Below are 15318 nucleotides of genomic sequence, written 5' to 3'. Positions count from 1 at the left end.
CTGTTCACTGAGATAAATTAAAGCGTGCAAGAAAGAAGTGTAGAGAAACAATGTATTAAAAAGTACCATCTTTTTTGATGTTTGCTGATGACAATCAAAATTTTTTCCCTAAATAACTTTCTGTATTTTCCAAGGGAAATCTTAGATACATTTATAAAAAAAGGGACGAACCCAGTGCCCAACCCCAAAGAAAAAAAGAGAAAATTAAACCCTAATATCTGATGCTGTCAATGTATAATTCAGACAGGATTGGTGGCCTGGTACATCCAGCCATCTGGGATCACAGGGCAATAGTTTTATGGGTTTACTTTCTCAGAAACCCAAGATTTTCCTTCATCACATTTCTCCGACTTGAATAACAGCCTCTGGTTACTCTTTAAGTTTACATAATCAACCTGCAAAAGAGATAAATGGCTAAAAATGAATTAATATGGATTAACAGGAACGATTTACAGATAGATGAGAAACTAAATGAGCCTGGAGAATAGCATACCTCCTCTGGGTCCAATAGCAAAAGGCAAAACGCATAATTAGGGCCAGCAGATGGATCTAAATGAGACACATTGGGTGATTCTTCACTGATACATGGGAGACCTGGGCTAGGTCCCAGGTATTGCAACCGTGACTTCAAAGAACTAGCAAACCAAGCGTTTTCCCTTTGCTGCTTCATTAAATACAACTGATTCAGTAGTCGGAGAGGGAGACAGAAACTGAAAGGTCTAGTCTTGAAGGCAAACCATGTATTAAGTAGGGAGAAAATGAATATAAGAATTATGCCTTTGAAATCCACAGAAGATACACATCCAAAATCTCAGGAAATAATTGAAAAAAAAAATGAAAATTCAGCAGTGTGGTTCCCAAATTGGCTGTTTCTCTTATTGGACAGACCACAACATTGACTCTAAAGTGACAGATATCAGTTTGAGTAGACGATTTAAATGTATGATAAAATAGAACTGAATAGAACTTAGAAATTACAGACAAGGCATGGCTAAGAGTAGTCATTAGCCAGCTCAACCTGGTATATGGTAATGGCATAAATGAGGTACCCAACCTAGTTCAGACAATTTTCACTGTTTGAACAGCTATAAATGTATGCTTTCCCCCCCCCCCCCCCCCCCCCACCACCCAAAAGAAAATACAAAAAAAAAAAAAGCAGGGGAAGAAAAAGACCTGCATGGTCTTGATGTTTGTCTGAACGATGAACCTCTAAAACAATTGCTCAATATATTTCACTCAAATTAGTACAGATCAATTATCTCATACCATGTTGCTAGCCACTGGGTAAGAAAGGCAACTACAGGAACAACCAAGAATCTAAAATCAAAAATGGGAAAGGCAGAGACATCTGCAGGTTTGGAGAGAGCCACAGCTGACTCATTATGCAGACTGCGGCATGTATTATGTATGATAATATTCTTTCTACTTTTAAGTCCATCTCCCACCAACTTCTTTGTCATTTTTGCCCTTTTGAAGTGTGAGAAAGGTTGTAATCCTATATAAATGGCCTGGCATACATGGTATGTAACATTCTTCCTTTGTTGTCTAATTCCAACATTCTTCTGGTTGTAATTTAAGAAAATAAAAATCCAATCTTTGCGAGAAGTTCTTGAAAACCTTATGTTAATTTTGCAAAATACACAACATATCAGGATTGAAATTTGCAGTATAATATGCAGAGATCCCATCCTTACCTGAAGCTTAACAGGATCAGCATTTGACTCATCAATTACATCAATACTCCCATTGATCCTGAACTGCTCCCATGAGTCGGTGAAATACCAACACATCTATAATCACAGATTTTGAAAACCCTAGTATAAACATCAAACTGGGGGTATATGGCATACATCAGTTGCAAAGACAACTTACCTCAGCAAACGGACAGTGCTTAATATCTTCAATCTGCAGAGTTCGAATTCAAAACAAACTTCATTAATAGTTGTACAAAATGAAAGAGGGGACTCTACTGGGCTAGGGATACAAACGCAGAAAAAATCATAAAATCGAACAAGTTATACCTTCCGGCTGCGGCCGTCCGTGTTGATTTGAATCTTGTCCGATCCTTCTAAAAATCCTCTGAAATATAATTTAACCCATCGAAATAATAAAGATCAGATGTATTTAAATTTCAGAAGAAAGAGAGAGTTGAACCGACCTGAAAACCAGAGTACGATTAGCAGGTCTACCATTAGGTCGTAGCGTCGCCTGGAAATCCAAAATTGACGAATCAATATACTCCAAATAACTAGGAAGTGGGGAGAAAGGAAGAGACACGTTTAAACAGTAAAGAGGGAAGGACAAATTTGCTAACAGGGATTTAATTTCGTTGAACAAAAATGAAGAGGGAAGGAAGGATTAGAAAGAGTTACGAGCTGAAGGAAGGAAGAATGCTTGAGGTTGGCGTTGGACTCGATTGCTTTGAGGAGGAGCTGCTTCCAAGGCACTGTTGCTCCCAACCGTGTGTGAGCTTCCGCCATCACCAGCGATGCGCGATGGCTTCTTCGCTGATCCTTCGTCCTCTGCCCAACTCGATCCTCGTTCGGTTAATTCCTAGTTCTTGTGATTACCCAGAAAAAATACTGATACGATATCTCAGCAGATCCCAACTTCTTGGGAGAGAGAGAGAGAGAGAGGAGAGTGCACCTGGCAATCAAGTCATGCGTATAACCTCAATAATAAGACACCTTCCAGGGTATTTGAGGATTACATATACGATAGAAAGTGGAGCCAGGGAGGGAACTCTTGGAGGGAAACATAGATATGGCTATTGTTAATTCCCTGGTAGCAACGTGGTGAGATGTAGTTAATGTAAGGTTGGTAGAATGGTAAAATTCATACTTCTCAATAGAGATGTCTTGGGTTTGATCCTTGCGTACAACAAAGCTCTCGCTCGAGGATGTAATCGAGGTGCATGCAATTTACTTAGATTATAAATAATGTTAGTAGAATGTTTAAGAACCTGACTTCTAGGTCGTGGGTTAAACCCTTTATGGTGGCATATGTAATATCCCATTCCCAATTTTTCTATATATAAGTGTCTTTGTACAAAAAAAAAAAAAAAAAAAACTTTATTCGATTTTAGGCTTTATAAGCATGATGCAAGATGGATAATACAATAAGGATCATAAGCTTTATAAGCATGACGGGAGATGGACAATAGAGCAAGGAATGTTACTCTCATCTTTAGCCTCTAGCCTCTCTAATCTATCTCTTACCTTAGTTTAAATCTCTCCCAATTCTTCTCTCTTAAACTTAAAGTTCCTCCGTCTCTATCATTGTTGGACCTCCTAGATATGGCTAAAAAAAGAAGCGCACGAAAGCTGAAGAGATCCTTCAACAGTTAGCAATGCTTCCACTAACCATGCATCCAAGATTGGTTCTCCACAAGACTTAATGGCTGAACAACTCTGTTGGAAAATGCCATATCAGCAGTGCCACATCAGCCTTCATTAGTTTTGATAATAACAAACATGAATTACTAAAAGCTATACTGAGTTGCATTTGTCTAGTTCAATATGAGAGCAAGTGGACTAAATCCAACTCAATGTCAAATGCCTAAGTCCAAGTCAAGGCCAAGACCAAGCCAAGATCCAGACATGAAGTCTAAGTCAAGATGAGCATGAAGAATGGAGTACAATCGAATACCCTTAGTTTATAAAATATCAATGTTCATCAATTCAAGCTCAAGCAAGAAGATTTAGCAAATTAGGACTTAAGTCAATGCATGCTAGATCGATGGTTATAGATATGATATATATATATATATAGCATATATATGTATAGACTATATATATGACATATATATAGGGATATATATGTATATATGATATGCATGAAGGCCCTACTCGGTGGGAGGATTTAATGAGTTAGGGACCCTATAGTATATAGGTGGGGTGATCTAATTTAGATTGATCTTAGGACAGGTTAGAGAGTAAATTGATTGTATGAAGGCGAGGGATTGATAGTTATGACAAATTTGATGAAAACCCAACTCAAGTCTATGTTTGCACTTGATTGGAGGGCAAGAATCCATGAGCGCCCATAGTTGGGACAAGGCTTATTGTTGTTGTTAGAAATATGTTAATTTACATCTAATTAAGTAATTAAAAATCAGTATTGATTTTTTGGCTAGATCACTATAAGAGAAGTGAATCCTTAGTATGTAATTGGGCATTTGATTTGGTCAAGGAAGATCTCTATTTATGCTATATTACCTTTTTGATTCCGTGACGTCCAATTTTGATGAACAACCTTCTATACGACCGCCACAATTTAGACTAAAATCGGATCCTCGTTTGCAGGAGTTCCATGACTGGGGGTTGGGGCATTTGGGATATGTTGGTACTACAATGGATAAGAGCTAATTTATATTGGGAAGCCCAATTCTACCCCATTTAATAGACCTTGAACCTTGAACAATTGATCAACTACTCCCCATACACTCTCAAGCTCTCAAATTAGAAGAAAACTTGATATGTTTCTATGCCTCTCATCCCTTACTCCACACCTTGAAGAACATACCAATGTATTTAAGCAAGCTCATTAGAGCAAAGCTTGAGGTGATTGAAGGCTTTTTATTGAAAGGTTATTGATGGTGCAAATCATATCACTTGGGGATTCATTCCTCATTGCATCACACTCACACAAGGGGTAAAGTGTCACACTCCTTGTTAGGTAATTTCTAATCATCTATTGTATTTACTTGTCTTCAATTATAGTCTAGGTAGATTAGAATTGATTTTGAAATGCTCTTGGACCCTTTTCTAAGGTTTTATAAACAAAGATTATAAAGGGTGCCTATTCCTAAAATAAATAAGTACAAGAATGCATGTTTGGTCGAATCTAACAATGGTATTGAATTTTACGAGAATAAATTATAAAGTGGAAAATACTTTCTGGTGCCAAGATAAAGAAGTGTGAAAAATGAGAGTAAACAAGTTGAGAAAAGAAGGATAAAGTATTGTTGTTATAAAGGAATGTGTATTGACTATTATTTAACCTCATCTTGATTTTTCAACTTTATCTTGTAAACTTTCCAAATCAAACTAATGAAATTGGGATCATAATCCATAATGGACAAACCGTTCATTCACTGGATTTTGGAGGTTGCACCAATAAAAACAATACTCGGAATAGATGCCAAACAATTTAAAATGATAAAGACTTATAATTGACAATGATAATTGATGCCCAAAAGATTGCCAATGGACCTGGTAGATGGGTTCAATTCCTAAGTTGGGCGGCAGCTCTGGTACAACACCAGGGAATATCTGGATCATTCCTCCATTGGTACCACCCCTTTGAAGTGTTATATGGTAACCCACCATTCAATCCTAATACGGTATATTCCCAGTAGCATAGTGAATGTTGCAGTAGAAGCAAGAGCTGAGTGCCTCGGATGGAAGCTCTAACTCGCCAGAAAATCCTTGCTCAACTTGTAAGAAACATTAGGCTGACCAATGCACCATATCTAACAATGAATTTCAAATTGTGACAGGGTACGGTTGAATTACAGCCTGGTCTCCAAATTTTTGTGGTTGCAAGCTGAACTAGAAGCTCTTCAAAGCGCTCCTTTGGTCCCTTTCATATTTGTGCACCCATTGGCAAAGTGGCAATCGCTTGGACCTACTCGACTTCAATGATCCATGCATCTGTATTCCACATGTCCATCTTAAAGAACAATTCATGGGGATTACCCAGCTCCAACTTTGAAGCCCACGGGTTACCCACCAATTTTTAGGTTAGTTCTTTTTGTATCCGATTTCAGATCGTGACTTAGTACAAGGAGAGGTACACCAAGGCTTTTCAATGCGCAAAGGAATTACATGGGCGTCGTCATGCTCTGCAAGGGTTCACCGAGAGCAAGGAAATTCCTGCGGGGATCGAAACGGCCATGATATCTTAGAGATCCCACCATTATATACAATGACCCCCGGCAGAGAGTTAGCTCCTGGATGACAGTCATCGTACAAGCTCTGAAAATTTCTTCTCCACCTACAACCGCCAAAATCCCAATGATAGAAAGTGGAGGGATTGTTGAAGGGAAATATAGATACAGTTGTTGTTAATTCGCTGGGTAGCAGTGTGTTGAGATGTAACAACTTACCTGGTTACAGGCTTTACAAGCATGATGCGAGATGGATAATAAAGCAAGGAATATTACTCTCATCTCTAGCCTTTTTGATCTATCTTTGACCTTCATCTAAATCTCTCCCAATTCTTAAAGTTTCTCTATCTCTATCAAATACAAACTCCTAGTTTTTGGTTTTAGGTTTGTTTTACTCTTCCTGGCTGCCCTGCTCATTTATTAGGTTTTTTTAAAATTGACAATTTAATATTAGGTGGTGGGGGGAATATCACATATAGCATCACAAAGAGTTGAATACATGATTTATTCACTAGGAGGTGTTGGTTATTATCAATTAAGCAATCCTGATGCCCATTTATTAGGTTGTGTTCGTCATTCCAAGGCAAATTGGCAAAGTTGAATGAACTAACATCCACATCCGAATGTGACCTGAACCATTCAAATTTAACCACGTGTGGATTGCGGACACAGTAATTCTAGCATCCAATATTCACATGGGAACAACTCTTTAGGTTTACATCCTATTAGTAATTGGACGGATTCTGATTCGTCTTTAAGGATACAATGCTTATTCATAAGTAAATTTTGATTATTTGTTTATAGCTTATAGGCAGCCCACAAGTTAGGAGAATCTCAGGTATATGGGGTTTGCTACATGAACTTTTGCCTTCCACCAGGCTCTACAAGTAGTCATGCTTATCCTTCATCACGATTTCTCTTGTGATTACTTTTATCCCCAATTTGTTGTTTTTAGATAGAAATTTTGAGAAAGGAGGGAGGAGTCCTTTTAAATAGGAAGATCGAGGAAGGAGGGAGGAGTCTAGATTCCCATCACATAATAAGGGTGGGTTCCATATGGGATTTACTGGGGGTCTCATCTCTAATTTATTTTGTTAACATTTAGAAGTAGACCCCAATTCTATTATGTGATGGAAAAATATGAAAATAAACACGAATTTTCTACCATGAAAAATAAAAGAACCAAACTCGAAAAGGAGGGGGTTAGGGCAATGAGACCCCTGCTCTTTTAGTGAACATGAGTAAGGGTGTCAATCGGTATGGTTTCGGTACGGTACCAACTTTGAACCAAAAATCAGAACCCTATTGTATTTACACGGTATGGTTTTGGTATTTGCAAAAACAGTTCGATATGGTTTCAATATTTAATCGATGCAGGATAATGGTTCAAACATGGTATCTAGTGCGGTCCAATTTTTGTACGAATGAACCCATGCCACTTTTGTTATTAGTTCATTAAGATCCTAATGAAATTATGATCAAACAATGTATTTGTTGGTGGAGAAAATGTAGTCTTAGCTCCACGGTTTGCTCTAGGTCCAACTCTTGCTCCTGAGACCAAAACAAAGTGAAAATGGGCCGCCTTTGAGGATGAGAAGCCACCTCAGATGATCGAGTTATTCGGATCCAGTAAATCAAAGACTCCATTGAGGAGTGACGACCCCAAGGGTTGATGAAGACCATGCTCTTGAAGGGTTAGAAAGTTAAAGAGAGTTGTGGCTGAAATGTTCAGAGCTTACCCCATCCAAGCTTGGTGAGAGATTATAAATTTGAGTCATACCTCCAAAGAAAGCATGCTTCACAACTTTTGAATGCTGATGAGATGGAGGGTGGAGATGGTTTCTTGGAGTGGCTTGTTCAACAAGCTAACTTGCTTGAGTGATTTTTACACCAGCTAGAGATTTGTTAGTTGATTGAAAAGTTAACATCATCTTTGACTTTGATGTGATACATGTCCATAGTTGAGGGGACACGAAGATAAATCCAATCTCCAAGGCAAAGCTTGGACCACGTGAAAGACTCCTTTGTCAACAAGATCATTTAAAACCTCTTGTGGACCTTCAATGCTAAGCTGAGAACCTTGTCAGGGCCTTTAATGCTGAGTATCATATTTGTCTTATTCTCAGCGGAGAAGTTGCATGAAGCCAGCTGTAATGGCAAATCCGAGAAATTACCGGGCAAATCCTCTTTGGCCTAGATTTTAGCCCATGGACCTAACCCAATAATCTGGTCTGGTTCCTTTGGCTTGAACCATAATTTTTGACCCTAACAATATTAAAAATACATCTTTTTCGATGTTTGCTAATAACAAATCAAAATGTTTTCCCTAAATAACTTTCTGTTTTTCCAAGGGAAATCTTAGATACATGGAGAAAGAAAATTAAGAAAAGAAAAAAAAGGGGTGAACCCAGTGCCCAACCCGAAAGAAAAAATGAAAAAAAGAACAAAGAGAAAATAAAACCCTAATATCTGATGCTGGCAATGCATAATTCAGACAGGACTGGTGGCATGGTACATCCAGCCAATCTCGGATCACAGGGGAACAGTTTTATGGGTTTACTTTCTCAGAAACCCAAGATTTTCCTTCATCACATTTCTCCGACTTAAATAACAGCCTCTCATTACTCTTTAAGTTTACATAATCAACCTGCAAAAGAGATAAATGGCTAAAAATAAATTAATATGGATAACAGGAACAATTTAAAGATAGAAGAGAAACTAAATGAGCCTGGAAAATAGCATACCTCCTCTGGGTCCAATATCAAAAGGCAATACGCACAATTAGGGCCGGCAGATGGATCTAAATGAGACACATTGGGTGATTCTTCCCTGATATATGGGAGACCTGGGCTAGGTCCCAAGTATTGCAACTGTGACTTCAAAGAACAAGCAAACCAAGCATTTTCCCTTTGCTGCTTCAGTAAATCCAACCGATTCATTAGTCGGAGAGGGAAACTGAAAGGTCTAGTCTTGATGACAAACCATGTATTAAGTAGGAAAAAAATGAATTGTTTGTGTATAAGAATTATGCCTTTGAAATCCACAGAGGATGGTGGATACACATCCAAAATCTCAGGAAATAATTGAAATTTTTTTTTTTTTTGAAAATTCAGCATAGTGTGGTTCCCAAATTGGCTGTTTCTCTTATTGGGCAGACCACAACATTGACTCTAAAGTGACAGCTATCAGTTTGAGCAGATGCTCTAAATAAGGTACCCAACCTACTGTTTGAACGACCTATATTGACAATCTTCTCTTTCTTCTCTCCTAAAACTAATACATATTTACTCTCTATCTCAAACCTGCATGCTCTCCACACCCCACCCCACACCCCCAAAAAAAGAAAAAAAGACCTGCTTGCTCTGATGTCTGTCTGAACGATGAATCTCTAAAACAATTGTTCAATATATTCACTCAAATTAGTACAGATCAATTATCTCATACCATGTTGCTAGCTACTGGGTGAGAAGGGCAACCAAGAATCTAAAATCAAAAATTGGAAAGGCAGAGAAATCTGCAAGTTTAGTGAGAGCCACAGCTGACTCATTATGCAGAATGCGACATGTATCATGTATGAAAATATTCTTTCTACTTTTACTCCAGCTCCCACCAACTTCTTTGTCATTCTTCCCCTTTTGAAGTGTGAGAAAGGTTGTAATCCTATATAAATGGCCTGGCATACATGGAAAAAAAGAAAAATCCAATCTTTGCGTCCCTCAGCCTAGGAAGTTGTTGAAAGCCGTATGTTTAACTTCGCAAAATACACAACATATCAGGATTGAAATTTGCAGTAGAATATGCAGAGCTCCCATTCTTACCTGTAGCTTAACAGGATCAGCATTTGACCCATCAATTACATCGATATTTCCATTGATCCTGAACTGCTCCCGTGAGTCGCTGAAATACCAACATATCTACAATCACAGAATTTGAAAACCCTAGTATAAACATCAAACTGGGGGTATATGGCATACATCAGTTGCAAAGACAACTTACCTCAGCAAAAGGACAGTGCTTAATATCTTCAATCTGCAGAGTTTGAATTCAAAATAAACTTCATTAATAGTCGTACAAAATGAAAGAGGGGACTCTCCTGGGCTAGGGGATACAAAAGCAGAAGAAAAAAAAAATCATAAAATCGAACAAGTTATACCTTCCGGCTGCGGCCGTCCGTGTTGATTTGAATCTTGTCTGATCCTTCTAAAAATCCTCTGAAATATAATTTAACCCATCGAAATAAAAGATCAGATATATTTAAATTTCAAAAGACAGAGAGAGAGTTGAACCGACCTGAAACCCACAGTGCGATTAGCAGGTCTACCATTCGGTCGTACCGTCGCCTGGAAATACAAAATTGACGAATCAACACCCAAGTACAAGGAATTGGGAAGAAACGAAGAGACACGTTTAAACAGTAAATAGGGAAGAACAGATTTGCTTAACAGGGATTTAATTTCGTTGAACAAAAACGAAAGGGGAAGGAAGGGTTAGAAAGAGTTACGAGCTGAAGGTAGTAAAGATCCTTGAGGTTGGCGTTGGAATCGATTGCTTTGAGGAGGAGCTGCTTCCAAGGCACTGTTGCTCCCAACCGTGTGTGAGCTTCCGCCATCACCACCGATGCACGTACGATGGCTTCTTCGCTGATCCTTCGTTCTCTGCCCAACTCGATCCTCGTTCGGTAAATTCCTAGTTCTTGTGATTACCCAGAAAAAAGATACCGATTCGATATCTCAGCAGATCCCAACTTCTTCAATGACTCCTGGGAGAGGAGAGTGCACCTGGCTATTTGAGGGATTACATATGAGGGAACTTTTGGAGGGAAATATGGATACAACTGTTGCTAATTCACTAGGTAGCATGTGCTAGCTGACGGATTTTTATTTGCAGGTCGCTGCACAACAATTGCATCAAGGTGGCAGGTGAGGTGACAGAGTACTGCTCCTGTGGCCGAGTGGTAGGGGAGTGACAGACACAGCACCTCGATCTCTTCCCTCTGCGAGCCTACGATTCTCCTCTCTGCCTTGTCACTTCTAACCTCGTTTCCTCCCATCTTTCGCTGTCGACCGCGACACAAACGATGATGACAAAGACCCTTTTCCTGAATCGAGCCCTTTCTTTTAGGCTGCGTTTGTTTGTATGAATAAAGATGGGGGTGGGAAAAACAGGAGTGGAAAAATTCTTGAAAAACGTGTAAATTTTTTATTTTTCTTTTAAATCCCAAAATAGTATATTACTTGGTTGCATGGGGTGGGAAAGTGGGAGACAAGTTTTCTTGAATAAAAGAAACTTGTATCCTTGATGGGCAGTCCAACTTTCCCACCCCATGCCATTTTAAAACCCCACATATTTGGTGGGACTTTGTGGAAAAGTTAGGGAAAAGTAAAAAGTGGGACCCACCCCAATCACTTTTTCACAAAACCATTTCATTTCCTTTCATTCTCCCTCACCCCACTACACATGGGACTCACATGTTTTTTTTTTTTCCCACCCCACCTTTTCAAACAAACGCAGCCTTACTGAACTAGAGTGAGCCCCGACTTGTCTTCCTCCTCTTCCTGTTCCTCTTCGATTTCTTCTATACACGGTGGTGTTGTCGTTGTTGACAAACCCTTCATGCTTATGATCATTGAGAAATGGGGAGGTTTTAGGATCGGGTAGATCCAGGGATTTATTTTTTAAATTTATAAAAATATTAAATCTTAAGTATAAGAGATAAAAAAATTATTTATAAATACATCCTTACCTTCTGAACCATTGGATTCTATTGTGTTAACGTGGCACAATCGAGACCCTTAGCAGCAGCGAGCAACGGCTGCTGCAAATAAAAATCCTTGGCTGACATATAACAACTTACCTGATTATAACCAATGGAAGGTGAAGAAACTGACTTCTCAATGGAGAGGTCGGTCCAACCCAAAAAACAAAAAATTATCTGATTATAGGCTTTATAAGCATGATGTAAGAAGGATAATAATCTCTAACCTTCGTCTAAATCTCTCCCAATTCTTCTCTCTTAAACTTAAAGTTCATATATCTCTATCATTGGTCTAACCTGCAGGATATGGCTGAAGGAGCCAAAGCATGGCAAGTTGAAAAGATCCTTTGACAGTTGAGCGCATCAACCAATCCAATCAATCATTGGTCTAACCTATAGAATATGGCTGAAGGAACCAGAGCACGACAAGTTGAAGAGATCCTTTGATAGTTGAGCACATCGACCAATTCGATCCAAACTCAAGCTGCCCATGTCGACTTTCCCAGATTCAATGGCGCTGATCCCATCGGATGGATTTTCTGAGTTGAGAAATTTTTCGAAATACATGGAACTCCAGATGACCAATGCCTCAATCTAGCTTCAATTCATATGGAAGGGCTTGCATTACAGTGGTTCCAATGGGTAAGCCGGCCAAACTATTTACTACTTGGTCTTCATTTACTCGAGCATTAGAAATGCGATTAGGACTGATTGACTTCTATGATCCAAGAGTGTCTCTAGCCAAGCTGACCCAAACAACAATAGTTGCGGATTACCAAGCTCAATTTGAAGCGCTTGCTAATTGTTTGGAAGGGTTACCCACCGATTGTTTGGTTAGTTTTTTTTGTATCCGGCCTCAGATCTAATATACAAGGAGAGGTCAAGGCTTTTCGACCGAAGGAATTAATGGACGTCGTCATGCTTGCAAGGGTTCAGGAGCAAAAATTCCTCGAATCGAAATGCCCATATAGCAATGCCACACCATTATCTACAAGACTTTTGCCAATAGTTAGCTCCTCTAGTAGTTATGTACAATTGAAAATTTCTTCTCCACCTGCAACTACCAGAATCCCAATTAAATGGTTGTCGATGACAGAGATGCAACAATGAAGGAAGACAAGGACTTTGCTTCAACTGCGACGAAAAATATGTTCCATGCCATCATTGTAAATCGCGGCACCTACCGCTCTCGGAATATGACAACGACGGTCAGGAAGGTGTTGTGTGCCCTGGTGATATAACGAATGCAACTGACATGGAAAACATTGATTTTGTGTTAACCACTGAAATTTCCTATCATTCACTAGCAAGTATATCTACTTTGGCCACTCTTCGTTTTATTGGGTAGGTTAATGGACAACCTCTACAAATATTGGTTGATGGCAGTAGCACACACAATTTTGTGCAAACCTATGCAATACAGAATTATACCACGATGGTCCAAGCTTTTTTTTTTTTTTTTTTTTTTTTTTTTTTTTTGGAATTGAGGTTCATCCGGCCCGCCTTGCGCGCACCACGATTTACTTCCTCGAGGGGAGCTTTTATATTAATGCCACTGAGTAGGTGCGAACCCAAGACCTCCCCTAGGGAAGTTGAGTCTGGGCAGAATTGAAATTGGGAGTACAATGGTTGGCCCAGCTGGGCCCAATATTGTTCGATTACACAAAACGAACCATTGTCTTTAAGGTGGTTCATACTAAAACGGTCTTAGTAGGTACCTCAGCAAAACCAATTCACTATCATGGGCTGAAAGGTTTACCATAAGCCCACCATCAAGATACCTTACTTTTATTATCTATGAATGGGCCACCAGGGAGCCACATAGAAAACTGGGCTCCATAAATCAAGAAGCTACGGACTATGAGGACATTTTTATTGAACTGAATGGGCTTCCTCTGCCAAATACCCAAGACCATAGCATACCCTTATAGCTCGGAAGTCATCCTCTTATGGTGCGACCTTATCAGTACCCTTATTTAAAAAAAAAACGAATTGGAGAGGCAAGTGACCACCATGTTAAGATCTAGTATCATACGGCCCAATCAAAACCCATTTTCATCTCCCGTATTATTGGTTAAGAAGAAAGATGGTACTTGGAGGTTCTGTGTCAACTATCGGTCCCTAAATGCTATTATTATTAAGGACCGGTTTCTCATCCCAACGATCGATGAGTTATTTGATGAATTGCACGAGAGCCCGTTATTTTTCTAAGTTGGACCTTCAATCGAGTTATCATCAAGTTCACGTACGGGTGGAAGATATCCACAAAACGGCATCCCAAACTCATGAGGGTCATTATGAGTTATTGTTCATGCCATTTGGGCTCACTAACACCCCCTCGACCTTTCAATCCATGATGAACAACGTTTTTCGCCCCTACCTCTGCCACTTTGTTTTAGTTTTCTTTGATGACCTCTTGGTCTATAGCCCATCTTGGTCCACTCACATTTCCCACTTAACATAGGTGTTTGATACTCTACAGGTCCATCAATTATTTGCCAAAAGGGCCAAGTGTTCATTTGGGCAGCTCACTATGACTACCTTGGGAATAAGGTTTCGAGTAAAGGGCTTGCAGTGAATCCAGGTAAAATAATCCATATCTTTTGCAGTCGCCCACACCAAAAAGTGTTCTAGACATTAGAGGCCTCTTGGGCCTTACAAGCTACTATTGGCATTTTATAAAAGGGTATGCCAAATTGGCTAAGTAAATCCAACCGATTCATTAGTCGGAGAGGGAAACTGAAAGGTCTAGTCTTGATGATAAACCATGTATTAAGTAGGAAAAAAATGAATTGTTTGTGTATAAGAATTATGCCTTTGAAATCCACAGACGATACACATCCAAAATCTCAGGAAATAATTGAAAGAAGAAAAAAAAAATGAAAAATTCAGCATAGTGTGGTTCCCAAATTGGCTGTTTCTCTTATTGGGCAGACCACAACATTGACTCTAAAGTGACAGATATCAGTTTGAGCAGATGCTCTAAATAAGGTACCCAACCTAATATTTGAACGACTATATTGACAATCTTCTCTATCTTCTCTCCTTCTACTAATACATATAATACATATTTACTCTCTATCGTCAAACCTGCATGCTTTCCACACACACCCCCTTAAAAAAAAGAAAAAGGAAAAAAAAAGGACCTGCTAGTTACTGGGTGAGAAGGACAACTAAAGGAAAAACCAAGAATTTAAAAAAAAAATTGGAAAGGCAGAGACATCTGCAAGTTTGGTTTTAGCATAGGTGTTTTACCAATTAAGCAATCATGATGCCCATTTATTAGGTTGTGTTCGTCGTTCCAAGGCAAATTGGCAAAGTTGAGTGAATTGACATCCACATCTAGATTTGACCCGAACCATTCAAATTTGACTACGTGTGGATTGCGGAGACAGTAATTCTAGCATCCAATATTCAAGTGGGAACAACTCTTTATGTTTACATCCTATTGGTAATTGGATAGATTTTGATTCATTTTTATGGATACAATGTTTATTCATAAGCAAATTTTGATTATTTGTTTATAGCTTATAGGCAACCCACAAGTTAGGAGAATCTCAAGTATATGGGGTTTGCTACATGAACCTTTGCCTTCCAATAGGCTCTACAAGTAGTCATGCTTGTCTTTCCTCACGGTTTCTCTTGTGATTACTTTTATTCCCAATTTGTTGTT

The 15318-nt window shown here is 39.0% G+C and overlaps 2 protein-coding genes across 2 annotated transcripts; both read right to left on the bottom strand.

Annotated features, from left to right (window-relative positions):
• Positions 1 to 296: 296 nt before the first annotated feature.
• LOC149030361 (Pyridoxamine 5'-phosphate oxidase family protein) lies at positions 297 to 2688 on the bottom strand. Its single transcript, XM_089142656.1, has 7 exons — positions 2373 to 2688; positions 2159 to 2208; positions 2022 to 2079; positions 1873 to 1905; positions 1695 to 1790; positions 494 to 661; positions 297 to 395 (listed from the first exon to the last, which is right to left on the bottom strand). Exons 1-7 carry the CDS (start codon positions 2478 to 2480, stop codon positions 297 to 299), a joined length of 612 nt encoding a protein of 203 aa, XP_088998782.1. The 5' UTR covers positions 2481 to 2688.
• A 5295-nt stretch (positions 2689 to 7983) lies between these two features.
• Positions 7984 to 10941, bottom strand: LOC149030360 (pyridoxine/pyridoxamine 5'-phosphate oxidase 2-like). Its single transcript, XM_089152843.1, has 7 exons — positions 10392 to 10941; positions 10181 to 10230; positions 10044 to 10101; positions 9887 to 9919; positions 9709 to 9804; positions 8635 to 8802; positions 7984 to 8537 (listed from the first exon to the last, which is right to left on the bottom strand). The coding sequence occupies exons 1-7, from the start codon at positions 10497 to 10499 to the stop codon at positions 8439 to 8441; spliced, it is 612 nt and encodes a 203-aa protein (XP_089008969.1). The 5' UTR covers positions 10500 to 10941; the 3' UTR covers positions 7984 to 8438.
• Between the last annotated feature and the right edge of the window lie 4377 nt (positions 10942 to 15318).

The sequence above is a fragment of the Hakea prostrata genome, chromosome 1, assembly GCF_041222555.1.
Source record: "Hakea prostrata isolate BN-2017 chromosome 1, UWA_Hpros_2, whole genome shotgun sequence".
Classification (NCBI taxonomy): Eukaryota; Viridiplantae; Streptophyta; class Magnoliopsida; order Proteales; family Proteaceae; genus Hakea; species Hakea prostrata.
This window is presented reverse-complemented; position numbering and strand designations above follow the sequence as displayed.

Excerpts from the sequence above, each read along its gene's own strand:
- LOC149030361 (XM_089142656.1), bottom strand. The coding sequence starts at position 2,480 with ATGGCGGAAGCTCACACACGGTTGGGAGCAACAGTGCCTTGGAAGCAG. Across the intron at positions 2,209-2,372 it reads ATTCTTCCTTCCTTCAGCTC|GCGACGCTACGACCTAATGG; the intron begins GTAACTCTTTCT and ends TTGGATTTCCAG. Across the intron at positions 1,906-2,021 it reads CGGACGGCCGCAGCCGGAAG|ATTGAAGATATTAAGCACTG; the intron begins GTATAACTTGTT and ends CGAACTCTGCAG.
- LOC149030360 (XM_089152843.1), bottom strand. The coding sequence starts at position 10,499 with ATGGCGGAAGCTCACACACGGTTGGGAGCAACAGTGCCTTGGAAGCAG. Across the intron at positions 8,803-9,708 it reads CTGATCCTGTTAAGCTACAG|CAAAGGGAAAATGCTTGGTT; the intron begins GTAAGAATGGGA and ends TTACTGAAGCAG. Across the intron at positions 8,538-8,634 it reads TGATATTGGACCCAGAGGAG|GTTGATTATGTAAACTTAAA; the intron begins GTATGCTATTTT and ends TCTCTTTTGCAG.